The sequence below is a fragment of the Bos grunniens genome, chromosome 28 (genome assembly GCF_055505025.1).
Source record: "Bos grunniens cultivar Pamir isolate PY7600 chromosome 28, Bosgru_T2T1.0, whole genome shotgun sequence".
Classification (NCBI taxonomy): Eukaryota; Metazoa; Chordata; class Mammalia; order Artiodactyla; family Bovidae; genus Bos; species Bos grunniens.
The window spans coordinates 41,355,449-41,378,652 of NC_141192.1; the positions used below are offsets into that span (position 1 = coordinate 41,355,449).

General features: G+C 41.5%; 1 protein-coding gene across 4 annotated transcripts in view; it reads right to left on the reverse strand.

The window, feature by feature from the left end:
• The window catches only part of DISC1 (DISC1 scaffold protein), a 423,187-nt gene that overhangs the window by 24,756 nt on the left and 375,227 nt on the right, over positions 1-23,204 (reverse strand). For 3 of the 4 annotated variants that reach the window (XM_086381280.1, XM_086381279.1, XM_086381288.1), the window contains one exon: positions 10,642-10,915. In XM_086381280.1, coding sequence (XP_086237406.1) covers positions 10,642-10,915 — 274 coding nt within the window. Of the gene's footprint in view, positions 1-10,641; positions 10,916-23,204 lie in introns of those variants that run through there. The other variant, XR_015156615.1, reaches the window with a different exon arrangement.

Genomic DNA, 23,204 nt, shown 5'->3' on the forward strand with positions numbered 1-23,204 from the left:
AAGTACTAAAAAAAAAGGGTAAGGATTATATTATATTATAACAATAATTGCTTTGATAAGAACAAGTATCTGGTAACATCTCATCTGGCTACATCTAGAGTGATGAGAGAATCATATGTATCATACACACACACACACACACACACACATTATTTCCTGAATAAAATGTATTTGGAATAGAAACTGTTTAGGTTACATTGCTAGTTAGGTTAAGTACTGCTGTAGCTGCCAACTTTACTTATGAAAGACTGCCACACCTAACACAGCATATGCTTTCAGAAATGTTATTCATCAGCGGTGACCTGCTGCAGATTTGAGCAGACCGGCTCCACCTTGGGTTAAGTCACTGGATAAAGAACATTGAAATAGCTGATGTTTTAAAATGCTGACAAAAGTAGTTCTAAAGGGCAAGGCAGTATGATGTCTGAAATGATAATAAGCAGCAGGACAAGAGAAACCTGATAACTGAGGTAAGAAGCCTTGCTGTGATTTACAAATTAAGCTGAGGAAATCAACAAGTACCCTTCAGGACTGTATCCCATGTGAGAAATGCATTGTGCTGGGCGATGTGCTTAAGGAACTCATCAGTATGAATGAGTGGACAAAGAAGACGTGAGGCACACAGATATATTCCATTACATATGTAACGGAGTACTACTCAGCCACGAAAAAGAATGATGTAATGCCATTTGCAGAAACATGGATGGACCTAGAGAGTATCATACCAAGTGAAGTAAGCCAAAGACAAATACCTTATGATATCACTTATATCTGGAATCTAAAAACAGATGCAAATGAACTTATGTACAAAACAGACTCACAGACATAGAGAACAGACTTATGGTTACAAAAAGGGAAAGGGAAAGGAGGAATAAATGAGGAGTTTGAGATTAACAGGGCTTCCCTTGCAGCTCAGCTGGTAAAGAATCCGCCTGCAATGCAGGAGACCTGGGTTCAATCCCTGGGTTGGGAAGATCCCCTGGAGAAGGGAAAGGCTACCCACTCCAGTATTCTGGCCTGGAGAATTCCATGGACTGTATAGACCACGGGGTCACAAACAGTCAGACACAACTGAGCAACTTTCACTTTCACTTTGGGATTAACATATATACACTACTATATATAAGATGGACAATAAGGACCTAATGTATAACACAGGGAACCATATTCAATATCTTGTAATAATTTATAATGGAAAAGAATCTGAAAAAACATATGTATATAATGGAATCGCTCTTTAAAATTGGCATATCATTGTTTTACAATGTTGTGTTAGTTTCTGCTGTATAAAAACATGAATTATACATATATATACGTATATCCCTCCCTCTTGAGCCTCCTTCCCACACCACCTATCCCACCCCTTTAGGTCATCACAGAGCACTGAGCTGAGCTCCCTGTGCTATTCAGCATCTTCCCACTAGCCATCTGTTTTACACACAGTTCAGTTCAGTCGCTCAGTCGTGTCCAACTCTTTGCAACCCCATAAATCACAGCACGCCAGGCCTCCCTGTCCATCACCAACTCCCACAGTTCACTCAGACTCACGTCCATCATAGTGTTACCTATTAACTGAAACATTTTAAATCAACTATACTTCAATTTAAAAAAAAGAAAAAGAAAAAATTAGCCATCAATATTTCCCACAGTTAGTAGCCAGGATCTGTGCTAACAGGGAAGGTCTCTGACTTGGACAGCCCCCTCTCTGTCCTACCAGCCTACTCAGATCCCTACTTTCCTTGGCCATGTAATAAGGCAACAGCAATAGGGGCCTATCCATAAAAATATCTAATTCCTGCAGTGAAAGTCACAGGCTACGTCACAAAGAAAGGACGGGCGACAGAGCAACCTGCATTTAGTACTTATGTTTCAAAATCAGTTAAAAACCCTGCACTGCACACATGCATCCTTGCAAACGAAAAATGGATCTTGAGCCTCATGATGTGTGTTCTGTTCTTAAGTTTCATTCCCTCTACTATAGCTTGAGGTAAACCAGATGTGATTACCACCATCCATGAGCTTAGCTGATACATTAAAGCATTTCCTTAGTTCAGTATTAAAGTCACAGCCTTAAATATGTTCCTTTGGGCTGTTTTCCAAAATACAAGCTTGGCAAATACATTCCAGAAATGCTATATGGTTTTCCTTTTTCTATTGTCCACATAAAGAATATTTACCTCAAACTCCCGTCCAATACCACAAAGGATATCTTTCACAATCTATTTGAAATAGATTTTGTAAGTATTCAGGTTTTCACATAAATGCTGAGTTCTGCAGTCATTATGTAATGCCAAAAAGCAGAGAGGCACATGGTGACACTAATGGTACATCGTTACTACTCCATAAGATACATGTATTCATCCAAATATTCAGATTATATGGTTACACCCTGAGTAAGTGGGTATTTCTTTCAAAAGCATCCAGATGTTGGTGGTGGTAAGGAAAGCATCTGAAATGTTTAGATGTCTTTAGGTCAGAACAAGTCAATTATTTGTCTTCAAGTATCTGCACACTGAGTTGGGGGAATATCCCCTGGAGAAGAAAATGGCAACTCACTCCAGTATTCTTGCCTGGAGAATCCCAGGGACAAAGGAGCCTGGTGGGCTATAATCCACAGGATCACAAAAGACTCAGACATGACTTAGTGACTAAAACAACGAAATGACAAATCTGCATGCTTATTTCAAAGAAGACACTAAGAAATGAGTTCTAAATAGAACCATTCATAGAACAAAAGATATGGCTGAAAGAAGAAATGGCCTGGTAATTCATGTATGTTCATTGGCCTGTGGTTTCTAGTTCACACGAAAGGCAAGCTTTAGAAAGCCATATTTCCTAGCCCATGATCACATGAGAGAATTTGGTCTGCTTCCTTTGACACACCAATGTTGCCCAAGGCCAAACTGTACTGGAAACTTTGGAGGAAAAAAATCTATTTGTAAAGGAGATTGATAGAATCAGTGAATACCTAAACAATCTGTTTAACACAAGACTTCAGATTCTGGTGATAGCCACATAAACTCTAAGGTCCTTTTGCATGAGAAAATGAAGACAGAACACCTCTGGGGGGGTTGCCTTTCAGGGGATGTGTCCTGTGTGTGTGTGTGTGCATGTGTGCTTCAGTTCAGTCACTCAGTTGTGTCCGACTCTCTGCGATCCCATGAATCGCAGCACGCCAGGCCTCCCTCCCTGTCCATCACCAACTCCTGGACTTCACTCAGACTCACGTCCATAGAGTCAGTGATGCCATCCAGCCATCTCATCCTCTGCTGTCCCCTTCTCCTCCTGCCCCCAATCCCTCCCAGCATCAGAGTCTTCCAATGAGTCAACTCTTCACATGAGGTGGCCAAAGTACTGGAGTTTCAGCCTCAGCATCATTCCTTCTAAAGAAATCCCAGGGCTGATCTCCTTCAGAATGGACTGGTTGGATCTCCGTGCAGTCCAAGGGACTCTCAAGAGTCTTCTCCAACACCACAGTTCAAAAGCATCAATTCTTCAGCGCTCAGCCTTCTTCACAGTCCAACACTCACATCTATACATGACCACAGGAAAACCATAGCCTTGACTAGACGGACCTTTGTTGGCAAAGCGTGCGTGCTTGGTCGTGTCCAACTCTTTGGGACCCCGTGGACTGTAACCTTCCAGGCTCCTCTGTCCATGGGATTTCCCAGGTAAGAATACTGGAGTGGGTTGCCATTTCCTACTCCAGGGGATCTTCCCAACCGGGGAATCAAACCTGCGTCTCCTGCACTGGCAGGTGGATGCTCTACCAACTGCGTCACCTGGGAAGCCCTGCCAGCTGCCTGTTGCTAAGAAGCACTGAACTACAAGGAGCTCAGACTCAAATGCCAGTTTCCACTTGTGTTCATCTTAAATTAAAGTTGTTTTGAATTTCTACATGTTTTTCTGTGAGTTATGCAACTATGAGACGACTAGAATCACTGCTTTGAACAGAGTATTAGTACACTTTCCAGAGATGTAAAAGCCTGGATTCAAAATCTCTCAGTTTCTCAACGGAAACTGTGCCACAAGTGTAACAGTCCTCTCCACCCAGCCTGTGACCAGCCTCTCTCAACCCCTCAAGTGTTCATCAGTGAGCGACAAGGAATTTCCAAGGTGAAGGAGGCTCCGAAGGCCCTGAGGTAGTTTTCCTCAGAAGCACAGAACTATTTTTAATTAGTAGAAGAGGCGCCACAGTTAGGCCCTGGAGCAAAGAGAGTGGTTCCGTAATTTTCCAAAAGCAGGGAGAGCAGACAGATCAGAGGCATCCACTTCCTCTCCTTGGGCAGGAGGCTAGCAGGCCGATAATATCAATTAACTGAGAGAAGCGACAGGAACCAGTTAAATGGTGGCCTAGAAGCCCCCTCCTCCCACCAGACAGGTGTCCGGAGCTCAGAGCCCTCCCCCAAAGCCAGGGGCCAAGGCCAGGGCCAGGGTGGCGCTGGTGAGCCTGCCAACTTCCCATCCTACTGACGGAGTGTTTTCTAAACCTTTTGGTGCCAGCTGTACTTAAAATTCTAATTACACAAAACCAATACAATATTTTAAAGTAAAAAAAAAAAAATTCTAATTACATAATTTAAATAAATACTATGTAAAGTAATGAAATATTAGTGGGAAAGAAGAGGAGTTCCTGTGTCCATCTAAACTATGTTGAAAACCTTGGGAAAACTCAATAATATTTAAGCAGGGAGGGACTGAGGACTGTTATGTAAGTGTTCTAGAAATTTCCAGGCCTCTTTAAAGAAACACAAACTGGAAATTTGTTGATGATGCATTATTGGTGAGGTTTCTGCAAGAAGAGCCATGGGAAAAGCCAGTCAGGAAAACCTGTACAAACGTGTGCCAAGCCTTGGTCTTATAAGTAGCAACAATTAGGAGATAAACTTAAAAAAAAATTTCAATGCACATATATCATTTTTTTACAATTCTCTGGCTTTTAAATCAATCAATCAATCAATTACCAATCCCCATGGCAACCTAATTGCTTCTACTGCTCTCCTCTTGGGGTAAGGAGGTTGGGTTTGCAACACAAAATCTTAAATTGTAGAAAGGATGGAATTTCTTTTCATGCCCAAGTTTTCTGCTTTCTCCTCAAAGGCCTTAGACAGAAAGAGAAAAAGAAGCTAATGATTAAGTGGGCATTCTACCCTGGGGGTTGTCTCACAAATTTCAAGTTAGATGAGCTACCAAGAGCATGTCCATTCACAAGTGAACGGATAAAGAAGTTGTACATATATCCAATGGACTGTTACATAAAAAAGAATGCATTTGAGTCTGTTCTAGTGAGGTGGATGCTAGAGCCTGTTATACAAAGTCAAAAGAGAAAGACAAACATTGTCTATTAATGCATATATGGGATCTAGAAAGACGGCACTGCTGAACCTCCTTGCAGGGCAGGAATAGAGACGCTGACAGAGAGAACACGCTTGACACAGTGGAGGCGGGAGAGGGTGGGACCAACTCAGAGAGTAGCACTGAAACATACACATTACGGTGTGTAAAGTAGAGAGCCAGTGGAAAGCTGCTGTATAACACAGGGAGCTCAGCCCGGTGCTCTGGGACAACGCAGAGGGGTGAGGTGGTGGGGGTGGGAGGGAGGGTCAAAGAGGGAGGAGACGTATGTATACTTATGGCCGATTCATGGTGATGTATGGCAGAAACCATACAATGCTTTTGTAAAGCAATTATCCTCCAATTAAAAATACAAAAAAAAAAAAAAAAGAAGAAGAAGAAGACATGTAGTTCAGGCCCTGCTCTTTTTACCCTGCTTCACTGGTGAGGCTGCTGCCCTGCTTATGGGAGCCAGGAAGTGATGAGAAAGAGAGAGAAGCAAAACTGCATCTGCCAGGACTGGAGAATAAGCCCTTCAACCACTACAGATGTTTCTAGAATTATAAATCAGTTTAAGATGGTGAGGACACACTTCTTCACCGCATATTGGTTTTTTTTTTCAGCTTTCCTTTCATGTGAAATGGAATAAAATGAAATTGGGAGACATTGGCAATCATTTTTGGAGACCTATATAATAACTAAAGGGCTTCCCTGGTGGGTTAGATGGCGAAGAATCCACTGCAATGCAAGAGACCTGCTGGGTTCAATCTGTGGGTCGGGAAGATCCCCTGGAGAGGGCATGGCAACCCACTCCACTTTTCTTGCCTGGGAAATCCCATGGACAGAGGAGCCTGGCAGGCTACAGTCCATGGTATCACAAAGAGTCGGCTACAACTTGGAGACTAAACCACAACCACAACAATAATAACGAAAACTGTAAGTCAACTAGACTTCAATCACAAAACAGAAACTAACAACATAAAATTACCCTGTATCTTACTGCTAATGCCCTTTACTGCAGACATCTCAACACCCTGGCTACTCAAATCCTGTGTGAGATGCTCAAAGCTGCTGGGCCTTTTTTAGCCTCTTTGAGCCTCTTTGAGCAGCTCCTGGCTGGGAAAGGAAGCAGCTGGAGGCAAAAGGCAGGGAGAGTGATGCTGTCCAGGGGAACTCGGCGGGAGGGAAGCCCACTTTGTAGTAAAAACAGAAAGCACCCCAGCAGGACAGGCTGCAGACAGGAAAGAGAGAATTACGCAGGTATAATGGCCAGAACACCAAGTACAAAAGAGCAACTTCAGAGTGGAGGAAGCTGGCTCACTGATTTCCCCAGCTTCTGTCTGGCCCCCATGCAATTTCTGTAATGTCTATAAAGCAGGGCCAACAGCAGCTGATTGTTTCCAGAGGCTGAGGCAACGCTTGCAGGAGAGCTGTAATGAAGCTGAAAAAGAAGAGGGCTCTTACCATTGAAGAAGCGCAAGTGAAAATTGGCCCTTCGCCCTGTGGCCAGCTTCCTAGGTAACAAAGCCCACAGCAAATTACTATGCCTTAATGGGCCCAGTTGTAAATGGGGGAAATGGTGCTGAGAAGCCCGGTGGGACCCTAAACACAGCAAAATCTCTAATTAATGACAAAGTACTTGTGAGAACCGGTGCAACCAAAATGCATGTACCCACGTGGGGCAGATAAGCACAGGGAAGGCTTTGAAAATCCATCTCCCTGTGGACCTCCAGAAGAAGTCAGCAATTTTTCATGGAAGATTTAGGTTAGAAAGTAATTGACTGCCTTCAGGGCACCAGGTTTCAAGAGAGAAACCAGTGCGGGGTGGCCAGACCCAGCAGGGAGTTCCACAGCAAAGCAACTCAGTGCTGCAAAGCAAACAGACACCATGGCCTCAGGATAAACACACGAGGAGCCAGAATCCAGTGAGTCCCTGGAAAGCAAGGCAGGAAAACAGAAGCACCTTCCTCCGAATGAGACCCTTGGTTATTGTTCACATTTCAGTAGCTTAGAATCCTTCATCCAAATACAAACAAAACTGTCCCTTTACTAAACCTTTCTTTACTTGAATATCTTCCACGGATTCATTGCTCTCTTTTCTGTCAATAAAAGAAGCAGGGTATACTATTTTTAAAAGGTCTTAGAGATTGTTGTGACTGCCATAGTGATAAACACACACACGATTATGAGTTAAGCCTGTACTATGTATGTGTCAGAGAAGGCAACGGCACCCCACTCCAGCACTCTTGCCTGGAAAATCCCATGGACGGAGAAGCCTGGTGGGCTGCAGTCTATGGGGTCGCTAAGAGTCGGACACGACTGAGCGACTTCACTTTCACTTTTCACTTTCATGCATTAGAGAAGGAAATGGCAACCCACTCCAGTGTTCTTGCCTGGAGAATCCCAGAGATGGAGGGGTCTGTTGGGCTGCCGTCTATGGGGTCGCACAGAGTCAGACACGACTGAAGCGACTTAGCAGCAGCAGCATGTATGTGTCAGGGCTCCCCTGCTGGCTCAGATGGTAAAGAATCTGCCTGCAATGCAGGAGACACAGGTTCAATCCCTGGGTCAGGAGATTCCCTGGAGAAGGGAATGGCTACCCACTCCAGCATTCTTGCCTGGAGAATCCCATGGACAGAGGAGCCTGGTGGGCTACAGTCCATGTGGTCTCAAAGAGTCAGACGCGACTTAGTAACTACACTGCCACCACATGTATGTATCATTCACGTTTAGGTGCATTATTTTATTTAAATCTTCACAAGCTTCTTTCATGAGATATTTTTCATTGTCCTCATTTTTTGTTTGGTTTTTTAATAGATGAGGAAACGCAGTCTGGATACAGCCCAGCGGCCTTGGCTCTGCTCATCTGCTGTACTGCCTTCTGATAGCCTTGAGACAAATGCAACCAAATCGAACAGCTAGAGCCTCACTTTTAAAACAGGGAGATATCATTTTTAAAATTACAGTCATTTTTGTAACATTACATGCAGTAAAAATTTTGGTGTAAAATTATAAATTTAGACGTAGGCACTCAGTTATGCAGAGACTTCCCAGGTAAGAGATGCAGTTCAATCCCTATGTTGGGAAGATCCCCTGGAGGAGGGCATGAACACCCACTCCAGTATGCTTGTCTGGAAGATCCCATGGACAGAGGAGCCTGGAGGGCTACAGCCCATAGCATTGCAAAGAGCCAGACATGATGGAAGCGACTTAGCATGTATGCACACACAGTTACATAGCCACTGCTACAATCAAGAACTGAGTAGTTCTCTCACTACCGCCCCACCCCCAACTCTTTCATGTTGCTGTTTGTGACAGGTACCCCTCCCCCGACCCCCACCAACCCCTCATCCCCACCCCTCCGCACCAGTACCCAGCAACAACTGATCAGTTTTCTGTTTATATAATTTTGTCCTTTCCAGAAAGTAAGCTCAAGCGTTCCAAAGATGCCCACCTTCCTCTCTGACCAAACCCCAGAACGCAATGCAGGGAGAGCACATTGGAACATGAAGGACACACAACTGGAAATGACCAGGCAGCATGCCCCTTGCATCAGAATATTCTTCGAAGCTGGCCCACCAAGACAGGCCACAAGTTTTAACAATGCTAGCCAAAAGCGAGGCAGCCAGGCTTTTCAGGGGATGCCCCCTGCAGGGCCTCAGCTAACAAAGGAGTTGAGATCATCCACAGCTCAGTGCAGAGGCTCCTTGTATGAAGCCAGCAGGATTCCAGAGAATGACAGCAGCTTGCTTTCTCATAAGGTTGCTCAGTGAAAATATATGATCAAGTATCAATTATCCAGGCAAGTCCAGAAGGCGTTGACAGTAAGCACAGGTCATCAGAGGGTGTGTGCTCTTAAAGACCAGGGTCCTGCAGACAGGACAGGGGCAGGGTACCCACATGGACATGTTCCCTGGTGAGTAGTGGCAAAGGCCCAGGGAGGCAGCACATCCAATGTCAACTGTGAGACACGGACGTGGAATGACACGTTCCTCCAGATTTGGGTGTGCGTGCTCAGTCGCTCAGTCGTGTCCAACTCTTTGTGACCCCATGGACTGCAGCTTGCCAGGCTCCTTTGCCCATGGAATTTTCTAGGCAAGAATACTGGAGTGGATTGCCATTTCCTCCTCTGGGGAATCTTCCCCACCCAGGGGTCGAACCCATGTCTCTTGTATCTCCTGCACTTGCAGACGGATTCTTTACTACTACACCACCTGGGAAGCCCCTCCTCCAGTTTCACCAAGGTTTTATTTTCTTTTAATATTCAGAACACCAGGGAATCTGGCCAGAAAAGTGCTCTGAAGCCTCGTGTCATGGCACTGAAACTGGAAAGAAATTCATAGAGCCCTTTTGTTGAAAGGATCTTATTAAGGCTAGAAGGGAAAGTGAGCAAGGATAAGGGAGAGAAAGGAGAGATGAAGCAGGGAGGGGAGGGGTGGGGAACTCAGATCTCTGTGAATCTAGGTCAGCCCTGGGGTAAAACAATGAATAAATCTACACTTTAATTTTTAATGCATATATCACAGGCCATATCTTAAGTTTTTTAAATGAAAAGAGCAAATTCTAACATTCATTATGATCTTGCTTTGGCAAAAACAGTTAATGGAATATATACATATATTTGTTTGATTCTAATGAATAAATTGTAGGATATGTATTCTAAATATAGAATTAAATGTCATGCCGCTACTGCTAAGTCACTTCAGTTGTGTCCATAGACAGCATCCCACCAGGCTCCCCTGTCCCTGGGATTCTCCAGGCAAGAACACTGGAGTGGGTTGCCATTTCCTTATCCAATGCATGAAAGTGAAAACTGAAAGTGAAGTCATTCAGTCATGTCCGACTCTTAGCGACCCCATGGACTGCAGCCTACCAGGCTCCTCTGTCCATGGGATTTTCCAGGCAAGAGTACTGGAGTGGTGTGCCATTGCCTTCTCCATTAAATATCATAGATGACATATATAGTATGTATACAGACAACAGCAACATGTTATATATGACATATAGAGTGTGGGCTATATACATACAGTAATTATATATTAGTTTACATATTCTGACTAGAGCCATGAAATTAGAATAAAAATAGAACTAAATATGCCAAAAGTTTTTTTTTCATTCTCTTATATATTGAACAACTTCTATAAAAATTCTACATCATTTTGAAATCATGTTCAGGAGTTGTTAAAACTTTAAAGAGTTTGGGTGGTTCGGTGGGAAGCCCACCCAGTATTTACTGCTCTCACTTGCAGTGTGGTCCCAAAGCCCCCCTCAGAGTAAGAATCCTTAATCCTATGAGGATGGACAGACCTCTTTCTGTTCACTGCTAGCACAGTGAGGCGAGGGAGTCAGGTGCACCGTCCACTCTTCAAAGGCTTGCAAAGGGTTCTTCCTTCCATCTTCAAGGTGGGACCTCAGGGGGGTGGCCAGAGCCATTGTATAAGTACCCCCCCCTAAGTCATCCGTCTGTCTCTCATCTGCAAACAGGCTGCCCCTGGCCTCCTGGAGCTGCAAGCTCTGGATAAGCAACTGACAAGCTTCCAAGTCAGCTTCCCATACTTTTCCAAGCAGCGGACACTTGCAGCTATAAGGCAGAGGAAGAAACAAAGGCATAAAGATTAATTCAGTGCTGTTTCTTCATACCAAACCAATAGCTTTTCCACTGGCTAAAAAGTTAGAGTGAACAACTTGCTTTTACATAATGATGGATTATTTCAACCAGAAGATTCAGAGGGGCCAAATTTGTATACCATCAAGTAACAGTGAAATAAGTATAGTCCTTCTTAGCTACTTGGTCTGTAAGGATATCCAAGATCCTAAATATTTTTCAAGACTTAGTGGTTCAATACAGCAACCCTACTCATGTTTGTCCTCTTGTCTTTCTGCCTTAATTTGAGTCCCTAGACTTGCCCAACTCCCTCAGGGCAAGTACTTTTTCATGTGCTACTTCATCTGCCTTGGACTATAAGAAGATTCAACCAGTCCATCCTAAAGGAGATCAGTCCTGGGTGTTCATTGGAAGGACTGATGTTGAAGCTGAAACTCCAATACTTTGGCCACCTCATGTGAAGAGTTGACTTATTGGAAAAGACCCTAATGCTGGGAAGGACTTGGGGCAGGAGGAGAAGGGGATGACAGAGGATGAGATGGCTGGATGGCATCACCTACCAAACCAATACCAAACCACCCATGGGTCTGGGTGGACTCTGGGAGTTGGTGATGGACAGGGAGGCCTGACGTGCTGCGATTCATGGGGTCGCAAAGAGTTGGACACGACTGAGCGACTGAACTGAACTTCATCTGCCTAGATTGTCCCTCCCCCACCTTTTCCCTTTACCAACCCATGTTCATCCAGGTAACATAAATGAGTGAAGCAGTGCAAGGGTAATATAAACCATAACAACAGATACTCAGCCTCAGTAACAGAATGCAGTAAGAGAGATGTGAACTAAGAGAGATGTGAACTCTTGCTAGTAGGAAGGACATATCCCTTTACAGGGAGCCCTTTCATCAGCTCAGACCAGATAAAGCTATGAGGAATGTAGACTCAATGTTCACAAAAATTTTGATTTTAATGGAAAGCCAAAAGCCCAAAATTTTAAATGAAAACATATTTTTCATCATCCATTCAGCTTCAGACCAAACACTTTCTATACAACTATCTTCCATTTATTAATCCTTCCTTCTACTGTATCTAATCTGCTATTCAATTTATTTATTGTGTTCTAAATTTTGGTTACTTTATCAGTTATATAATTTCTGTTGACTTTTTTTTTTTACATTTCAGTTCTCTTCTGAAATTATCCACCATCTCCTCTATCTTCCTAAATATATGGATCATCATTATTTTAAAGCCTGTAACTATAAATGATGAATCCAAAAGTAAGTAAGAAAAATGAGACAGAAGCTATATATTAGAAGAGCTATTGAGAATTTTCAGGTAATTGACAAGGGGCATCAAACTACACATTCAGATACAATCTCAAGGAAGGAAAAAGCAAACTTAAAAACACACCCAGGTTCATCTTAGTGAAACTGCTGAACAACAAAGACAGATCAAATCTCTTAAAAAGAGGGAAAAAAAGACATTCACTTCAAGGAAGCAATAATATGGGTGACAGAAATGGTGTAAGCCAGGAGGTGATAAAGCAACATCTTAAAAACAGTGGGGAAAAGGTAACATCCTATAAATTATACGATTATTTTAATTTCATTCAAAAATAAAAGTTAAAAAGGTATCCTCAAATAAATAAAAATGGAAAGAATTCCTTGCAGTATATGCACAATAAAGGAAATGATCCCAGCTGGAAGCAAGGACAGGCATTATTGTTGTTATTTAGTTGCTAAGTCATGTCCAGATCTTTTGTGACCCCATGGACTATAGTCTGCCAGGCTCCTCTACCCGTGGGATTTTCCAGGCAAGAATACTGGAGTTGGTTGCCATTTTCTTCTCCAGGGAATCTTCCCAATGCAGGGATTGAACCCACAACTTCTGCATTACCTGGTGATTCTTTATCACTGAGCCACCTAGAAAGCCCAAGGACATGCAGGCTGCTGCTACTGCTAAGTCACTTCAGTCGTGTCCGACTCTGTGTGACCCCTTAGATGGCAGCCCACCAGGCTCCCCCATCCCTGGGATTCTCCAGGCAAGAACACTGGAGTGGGTTGCCATTTCCTTCTCCAATGCATGAAAGTGAAAACTGAAAGTGAAGTCGCTCAGTTGTGTCTGACCCTCAGCGACCCCATGGACTGCCGCCTACCAGGCTCCTCCGTCCATGGGATTTTCCAGGCAAGAGCACTGGAGTGGGTGCCATTGCCTTCTCCAAGGACATGCATAAAGGAATGGAAAAAAACGGAAGAGTAAATATGTGGCTAAATTTAAGTGACTGTTGATATAAAAAAAAAGCAATAATTTCTTCTGTGATCTAAAATATATGAAGACTTAAAATACATGACAAAGAGGGAATGAAAGGCATTAAAATAGTTTCAGGTCCTTGAGTTTCCAGAAAGTAGTAAAGTGCTCAGTGTATTAAATTTTTAAAACTCATGGATTCATATTGAACTCCTTATGGTAATCATAAAGCAGAGAGATTTAAAGAATGTATAACTAACAAGCCAATATGTGAGAGCTTTAAAATTAAAATATACTAAAGTATTGGTTTTAATGAAAGCAGTAAAGATAGGAATGAATGTGATATAGATAGGGAAGATGGCAAAATAGAACTATTTATCCCTAATATGTTAGGAATTACATTAAATATAAATAGACAAATACTGTATTTAAAAGTCAGTTCTAATGAGGTGGATGAAACTGGAGCCTATTATATAGAGTGAAGTAAGCCAGAAAGAAAAACACCAATACAGTATACTAACGCATATATATGGAATTTAGAAAGACGGCAACGATAACCCTGTATGCGAGACAGCAAAAGAGGCACAGAGGTATAGAACAGTCTTTTGGACTCTGTGGGAGAGGGAGAGGGTGGGATGATTTGGGAGAATGGCATTGAAACTTGTATAATATCATATATGAAATGAATCGCCAGTCCAGGTTTGATGCACGATACTGGATGCTTGGGGCTGGTGCACTGGGACGACCCAGAGGGATGGTACGGGGAGGGAGGAGGGAGGGGGGTTCAGGATGGGGAACACGTGTATACCTGTGGCAGATTCATGTTGATGTATGGCAAAACCAATACAATATTGTAAAGTAATTAACCTCCAATTAAAATAAATAAATTTATATTTAAAAAAATAAATAAAAGTCAAAGATTTTAGACTAGAATAAGAAAAAATCAAAATCCAATTCTATGTTGCTTATAAGACACATACATCATTAGATATAAGGATACAAACAGGTTGCAGACAAAAGAATGGAAATATGTCATGAAGGCATAAGAAATACAGTGTAATGGGTAAAGGACAGCCTATTCAATATACTCAGGTCAACTGGATTAATATCACTATATGAATGGGATTCCCAGGTTGTGCTAGTGGTAAAGAACCTGCCTGTCAATGCAGGAGACATTAAGAGATCTGGGTTCAATTCCTGAGTTGGGAAGATCCCTCAGAGGAGGGCACGACAACCCACTCCAGTATTCTTGCCTAGAGAATCCCAAAGACAGAGGAGTCTGGTGGTCTAAAGTCCATAGTGTTGCAAAGAAGTGGACACAACTGAAGCAACTTAGCACGCACACACTATAGGGAAAAAAAGCTAATTCATGATTATTGGCTCACACCAGGCAAACATCAATTTCAGGTGCACTACAGATCAAAATGCGAAAAAGGAATAAAACTTCCAGAAAATAATTCAGGCATATCTTGCTTTATTATGCTTCATTTTATTTTACTTCACAGATACTGCTTTTTTTTTTTTTTTTTGCAAATTGAAGGTTTATGGCAACCCTGTGTCAAGCAAGTCTATCAGCACCATTATCTTTTCTTTTTAAAAAAAATCTATTTATTTTTAATTGAAGGACAATTGCTTTACAGAATTTTGTTGTTTTCTGTCAAACATTAAGAATAAGCCATAGATACACCTATGTCCCCTCCCTCCTAAACCTCCCTCCCATCTCCCCCCCAATCCCACCCCTCTGGGTTGATACAGAGCCCCTGTTTGAGTTCCCTCAACAGTAAATTCCCATTGGCTATCTATTTTACGTAAGGTATTGTAAGTTCCTATACTCTCTCCATACATCTCACCCTCTCCCTCCCCAAATCCCACTGTGTCCATTAGTCTGTTCTCTAGGTCTGTTTCTCCATTGCTGCCCTGCAAATAAATTCATCAGTACCATCTTTCTAGATTCCATATATATGCATTAGATTATGACATTTATATTTCTCTTTCTGACTTACTTCACTCTGTACGATAGGCTCTAGTTTCATCTCCCTCATCAGAACTGACTCAAATGTGTTCCTTTTTATGGCTGAGTAGTATTCCATTGTGCATATATATACACCACAGCTTCTTTACCCATTCATCTGTCAATGGACATCTAGGTTGTTTCCATGTTCTAGCCATTGTAAATAGAGTTGCAGTGAACATTGGGGTACATGTGTCTTTTTCAATTTTGGTTTCCTCAGGGTGTATGCCTAGTAATGGGACTGCTGGGTCATATAGTGGTTTTATTCCTAGTGTTTTTTTTTTTTTTTTTAAGGACTCTCAGAGATACTGCAGGTTTGGTTCTAGACCATGACAGTAAACCTGCGATGTCTCTGAGGTATGTCTGAATAGGATAATATCTTTATGACTTTGCAGTAAACAAAGATCTCTCAAACTGGGTATAAAAAGTACTAGCTATAAAGAAAACAAGTAAGAAATTTGACTATAAATATTAAGAATTTACATTCATCAAAAAACAAAACCATTGAGAGAATGAAGTGATAAGCCACAAAGTGGAAGAAGTTATTTGTAATGCATACAACCAAAAAAAAACTGCGTCCTGACTATAAACAGGACTCCCAAAAGGCAAGGAAGAGACAGACAACCCCATTTTGGTCAAAGACTGGAAAAGACACTTCACAAAAGAGGGGATCTAAATGCCAATGAGTGCTTTATGAAAAGATGTACAACAACATCAATCATCAGGAAAATGCACACTAAGCTCCAGAGTGAGACCCTACTGAGAGAATCAGACGTGACTAAGCACACACATGCGCACATGACCCCTGGGAACCCCGCAAAGATTACTAGTCCTCTCCTGTGCTGCTGGTGGGGGTGTGCACGAGTGCAGTGCCTGTGAAATCTTGTTGGCAGATGTGCTAATGATGAAAATACATCAGTCACATGACCCAGCAACAACTCTTAGGAATACGTACATTTCATGAGTATATATTTAGGACTTGTGTTAATTCACAGTAGTCATTTCTACAGTCACTATGAGCACTAAATTGGCAGATGCTGAACCACTGCTCTCAGAGGAAATGCAGCGCTAGCCTCCTGTCAGCCTTTGGTTGCATTATCATGGGCTTCCCAGGTGGCTCAGTGGGTAAAGAATCTACCTGCAATGCAGGAGACACAGGAGACATGGGTTCAATTCCTGGGTCAGGAAGATCCCCTGGAAGATGGCACAGCAACCCACTCCAGTATTCCTGCCTGGAGAATCCCATGCACAAAAGGAGCCTGGTGGGCTACAGTCCACAATCACAAAGAATCAGACGCAACTGAGCACACTTGCATGATCAATGTATAATCTTGTTTTATGTGTGTTCCTGTTTTAAAAAACCTTACTTAATATATAGTGTTGATTCACTAACACTAGTCCCATACAGAGCACTATAACTCATGCCCGAGCAAAGCTCACCAAACACATATGCTCTCTATAAGGCACATTCCAGCTTTCCTGCCTTTAGGAGCATCAGACAGCACTTCATCACTCTGCTGGTGAGATAGCCATTTGAACAGCAAAATCACCAAGAAAAAGCACAAAGATGTGAAAAACATGGCACTAAAAAGTCAGCAAAAGGGGGATGTCTCTACAGTATGACAACTGTAACCAGGAAGCGGAGCACTGCCTGGTTCAACCTCAGCTGGAATCGTGCCCATCAAGTGACTCAAAATTTTAGCCACTCTGGGCATGTCCTTGAATAACAGGGAGAACTCTGCAGGTATTGATTTGGGGGTTACAAGTAAATTTCCGTAAGTAGACAAACACACAAATTCAAAATCCACTAATAATGAAGACCAACTGTATGTATGATCAGACGTTATTTGTAACAGCCAAAACCTGGGAGGGAAAACAGATGTCCATAAATAGAAGAATGGATTAATCGTGGAGTGTCCAGTCATTGGAATTTTTGCAAAGAAGATGAACAAATTAGTACAATCTTCAAGAATATGGATGAATCTCAAAAACATAAGCTTAGACAAAAAGGCAAAGAGGAGGTACTATGATTCTATTTATTTTATAGTTTTAAATATGAAAAATTAATCCATGGTATTAGACATCAAGATAGTGGCTTCTTTGGAGAGAAGTGGAGTAAGGACAGGGAGAGGCATCAGGAGGCCCGCGGGCATGTTAGAAGGGTTTTGTGTGCCCATGGTGGTGGTGATGGGTATGTTCATTTTGTGAATATTCATCAAGCAGTGTGTTCACCATGTATGTACTTTCTCATCGTGTGATATGCAGTCTAAAATAATAAAAAGAGGTGGTCCAGTAGTTAGGGATCCAAGTTTCCACTTCAGGGACAAGGTTCCATCCCTGGTTCTGGGAACTAAGATCCCACGTGCTGCATGACACATCCAAAAAAAGTTTTAAAGGGATAAAATAATAAAAAAAAGAGAGAAAAATCACATTTCCTTAGCCACATCCTGGATCAAGAGAACAGGAATAGGGTCTGGTACACATGAGAAGAGATCATCCTTGTTAGAAACACTAGACTCTCTTTTCCAATTTCCTAATTGTAGCCAATCTGATATGTGACAAGTAGCATCTTGAAGTTGAGTTTCTCCACTACAGTCGCTTATTAGACACTCAGATTTTCTCCTGTGAAATATCTCTTCTGATCCATTGTCAGTTTATTCCTTTTCTGGGTTCCCCATCCTTCTCCTAAGGTTTTCGCTGAAAGTGTGAAAAGTGTTAGTCACTCAGTTGTGTCCGACTCTTTGCAATGCCATGGACTGTAGCCCACCAGGCTCCTCTGTCCATGGAACTCTCCACGCAAGAATACTGGAGTGTATTGCCCTTTTCTTCTCCAGGGGATCTTCCTGACCCAAGGATTGAACCTGGGTCTCCCAATTGCAGGCAAATTCTTTACTGACTGAACCATGTTAAAGGAAGCATTTTATTGCCAGTTGAATATCTTTAATTTTTATAGTCTACTCAGTTTTCCTTTTTCTAGTGTCTAGTTTAACATTCAGAGAAGGCAATGGCACCCTACTCTAGTACTCTTGCCTGGAAAATCCCATGGATGGAGGAGCCTGGTAGGCTGCAGTTCATGGGGTTGGGAAGAGTCAGACATGACTGAGCGACTTCACTTTCACTTTTCACTTTCATGAACTGGAGAAGGAAATGGCAACCCACTCCAGTGTTCTTGCCTGGAGAATCCCAGGGACAGGGGAACCTGGTGGGCTGCCGTCTATGGGGTCGCACAGAGTCGGACACGACTGAAGTGACTTAGCAGCAGCAGTAGCAGTTTAACATTAACACTGCATCTTTTATAGAAATCAATCCACTTTCTCACAGGTTTAATATGCATTAAAATGTTTGTTCATAAATTTTAAAATCACTTTTCTCCATAGACATTTTTCCTTTACATTCTGTATTTTATTTAAACATTTACCTCTTTTCTGACTAATCTTGTTCAGTGTTATCAGAGTCTTGCTAGCTTATTAACCTTTTCGAAGAACCTTTTGCTTTGTTCATCTTTGATACTTATTTTTGTTCTCTATTTTCTTAATTTCTGATTTTATCTTTATTTTTCTCATTCTTTAGATTTATCATCTTTTTATTAGCTTCTGCTGTCAAATGCTTGTTTTATTTTTCTCTCTATTTTAATTTTCTAATAAAAGTATTTAAAGCTCTAAATTTTCATCTAATACCTTAATCGTCTCCAATATTTTTGTTTTTTATTATAAAATGTTTTTTTACTATTAAAACTATTAAATATTTTAAATATATAGAAAAACATGAAAAATAGTTTAAAAGACACTTGTATAAGGCAGAGGAACCAGAGATCAAATTGCCAACATCTGCTGGATCATGCAAAAAGCAAGAGAGTTCCAGAAAAACATCTATTTCTGCTTTATTGACTATGCCAAAGCCTTTGACTGTGTGGATCACAATAAACTGTGGAAAATTCTTCAAGAGATGGGAATACCAGACCACCTGATCTGCCTCTTGAGAAATTTGTATGCAGGTCAGGAAGCCACAGTTAGAACTGGACATGGAACAACAGACTGGTTCCAAATAGGAAAAGGAGTTTGTCAAGGCTGTATATTGTCACCCTGTTTATTTAACTTATATGCAGAGTACATCATGAGAAACGCTGGACTGGAAGAAGCACAAGCTGGAATCAAGATTGCCGGGAGAAATATCAATAACCTCAGATATGCAGATGGCACCACCCTTATGGCAGAAAGTGAAGAGGAACTAAAAAGCCTCTTGTTGAAAGTGAAAGTGGAGAGTGAAAAAGTTGGCTTCAAGCTCAACATTCAGAAAATGAAGATCATGGCATCCGGTCCCATCACTTCATGGGAAATAGATGGGGAAACAGTGGAAACAGTGTCAGACTTTATTTTTCTGGGCTCCAAAATCACTGCAGATGGTGACTGCAGCCATGAAATTAAAAGATGCTTACTCCTTGGAAGGAAAGTTATGACCAACCTAGATAGCATATTCAAAAGCAGAGACATTACTTTGCCAACAAAGGTTCATCTAGTCAAGGCTATGGTTTTACCAGTGGTCATGTATGGATGTGAGAGTTGGACTGTGAAGAAGGCTGAGCACCGAAGAATTGATGCTTTTGAACTGTGGTGTTGGAGAAGACTCTTGAGAGTCCCTTGGACTGCAAGGAGATCCAACCAGTCCATTCTGAAGGAGACCGGCCCTGGAATTTCTTTGGAAGGAATGATGCTAAAGCTGAAACTCCAGTACTTTGGCCACCTCGTGCGAAGAGTTGACTCATTGGAAAAGACTCTGATGCTGGGAGGGACTGGGGGCAGGAGGAGAAGGGGACGACAGAGGATGAGATGGCTGGATGGCATCACTGACTCGATGGGCGTGAGTCTGAGTGAACTCTGGGAGTTGGTGATGGACAGGGAGGCCTGGCGTGCTGCGATTCATGGGGTCGCAAAGAGTCGGACACGACTGAGTGACTGATCTGATCTGATCTGATACCTACCATCAAACTTCCTGATTTTTCATATTTTTCTGTAATTGAATTTGACTTACTTCTAATTTGTGACATTATTGCCCCCCAATTTTACATATACTGTTGTTTTTTCTAATATTATAATTATTACTCCAACTCTCTTTTAGTTCAATTTTTCCTTTTACTGCACCTTATGTTCAGTTTTTTTTTACACTTTTCCTTTTTTTAATTTATTTTAATTGGAGGATAATTGTTTAACAATACTGTGTTGTCTTCTGCTGTACAACAGTGTGAATCAGTCATAGGTATACATATGTCCCCTCCTTCTTGAACCTGCCCCAGTCCCCCCACTCCACCCTACCGATTTTCCTTTTTCCAGAAATGAATGCAATACAACACATTTGGCTGAAATGTACAAAAATCCATTCTGGAATTAATCTTTGGGATTGGTGGCTTTCACCTATGTGTTTAGAATTACCATAATTACTGTTTAATAATTATGGTTGTTTTTCTGATTTGTTACAACCAAGATTCTTAATTTTTAAGTTTTATGTCTTTATTTGTTCCTATCTTCCTTTTTCTTAATTTATATAAAATCATGAAAAAGAATAAAGAGAGATCCATGAATCCTTTACCCATTTTCCGACAATGGCAACATTTTGCAAAAATATAGTACAATATCAGAACCAGGTAACTGCCATTGACGCAATCCACTGATCTTATTCAGATGTCCTCTCTCGTGTGTATGTGTGTTTGTGCGTGTCTACAGTTCTACATAATTTTATCCCTTGTGCAAGTTCATGTATCCACCACCACATTCAAGGTACCAAGCATCCTAATACCCTTTGCTATAACCACATTGCCACTTCCCACCTTGACTACCATCTCTAGTGTCTGGAAACCACTACATCCGTTTCCAAATTTTATCACTTCAAAAACATTATATAGATGGAATCATAAATTATGCAACTTTGGGATTGGCTTTTTTCATTCAACATAGTTCCCCGGAGATCCACACACCAGCAGTTCATTTCTTTCTATTGCTACATAGTGTTCCACGCTGTCTGAACCAGTTTATTCAACTATTCACCCACTGAAGGACATCTGTGATGTTCTTCCCAGCTTGGGATTATTATAAATAAAGCTCCTATGAACATTTGCGCACAGGTTTCTGTGCGAAATTAAACGTTCATTTGTTGTCTGAGAGGCTCCCACTGGGTCATGGAGGGAATGAGCCTGCCTGGCTGCCTCTTAGCAAACTTCCACCGCCCCTTCATTCTATTCTCATTCCACCTCAAAGGGGATACACTTGGACGCATTCTGAGGCCGTATTTTAGTTTCATATTTACTAAGACACATTTCTTGTTTTATTTGTAAGTTCTCTATCTCATCAACAGTAAAATTTACTAAAGTTTTTTTCAATTCTCTCTCACATAACTCACGTTGCCCTCCTGAACTTATTGTTTGTATTGTTGAAATATTTCCTTGAAAAACACTTCAAAGAAAACGTGTTTTGTAAATCTTTTAAGGACCTACAGGTCTGAGAACATCTTTATTTCATATTCAAACTCTAAATAATGGTTAGGTTTAATATTCTGCCTTCTTGCCTTCTATGATGTTGTTGAAAAGTCTGAGATCAGCCTAATTCTTACCCCTTTCTAGATAATCTGCCCTTAGACAATTTCTTTTTATCTTGGTTTTATATGAAGTTTAATTGCAACCTATTGATCCCCTCACTCTTTCCTATTCTGTTAGAGTTATTAAGCCCATTAGCAAAAGGTCTTATATCTTTCCCTTTTTTCTGGGAAATTTTCAGTCATTAGTCTCTCAAATATTTCCTCTCTCTCCTCTATTAATTGTTTTCTTTTCTTTTGGGATTTTTTTTTTTTTCATATGAACACTGATCAAATAACTCTATTCTGTACCTTGCTTAGCTTCTATTTTTTTTTTCCTTCTCTCTGTCTGCTCCTCAGGCCTTCAGAGTATTTGAATAGTTGTCTGGCTCACTAATTGGTTCTTTAACTGAATCCACTTGGCTATTCAACCCATTTACTGAGACTTTTTTCAACTTTTATATTCTGTATTCTCTGAATTTCCATTTGGTGTATTTTTTTTTTTTTTTTTTTTTTTACGGAAAAAAAAGAAAAAAAAAAATTTCCATTTGGGTTTATGACTTCCTATTTTACCTCCTGTTTCCAATATTCTCCTTTACCTTGTGGAAGTATATGATACAACCATTGAACATCTTGCATCTAATTATGCTTCATCAAGACTCCATTATTGTTGCTCCTTTACGGCAGTTGCCCTCCTAAGAAGTCTCATGTATATCCCATTGAGTTCTGTTTGCTTAGGCATATTAACCACCTCAGCTGGTGATGGGTCTTTGGAGAAGGGGATAACACCAAGGCCATAACTTGTGCCTATAGGCAGGCTGTCGTCTCTTATAGAATAATTTGTACTTCTGTGTTTGCAGAATTACACAAGACTCCCTCAATTATCTACCCTCCATGGAACAGAGAGGGCTGGAACAGTGCTGAAGATCCAAACCTTCCCGGGGCAGCTCCTCTGATTCACTGGCCGGCAGGCGCTTGTCTCTTTCCAGAAGCAACACGATGGGTACTGGTTTTCCCAGGCAATGTGGGAGAAAGAAAAGGGCGTGTCCCAAAACCCCTCCTCCACTTTATCATCTGTTTCTTCCCCACATGGAGACCACATCACCTTCAGTGGCCTGGAGGGCCCTCAGTTATTTTTTATTATTAACTTGTCAGATCCCCTGGCATCTCTCTGGCTTCTTTCTAATGGTGTGTGCAGGGCTGGATTCACACCTGTTCCCAGGAGAAAGAGTTTGCGGAGTCTATAAATAATTTTCTACATTATAGAACTCTGTGTCCATTTCCTATTTAATAAGATACATTATGTGTGGTCTTGGAGTGAAAATGAAAGATACTTATCCTGAAATACCTCTTAGAATGCATATGTCAAAGTTTGGAAATCAGTTTTAGAGACACAAACTGAATGGTAAGCAAATCATGTAGGTGTGAAATTACAGTGCTTCATTATAG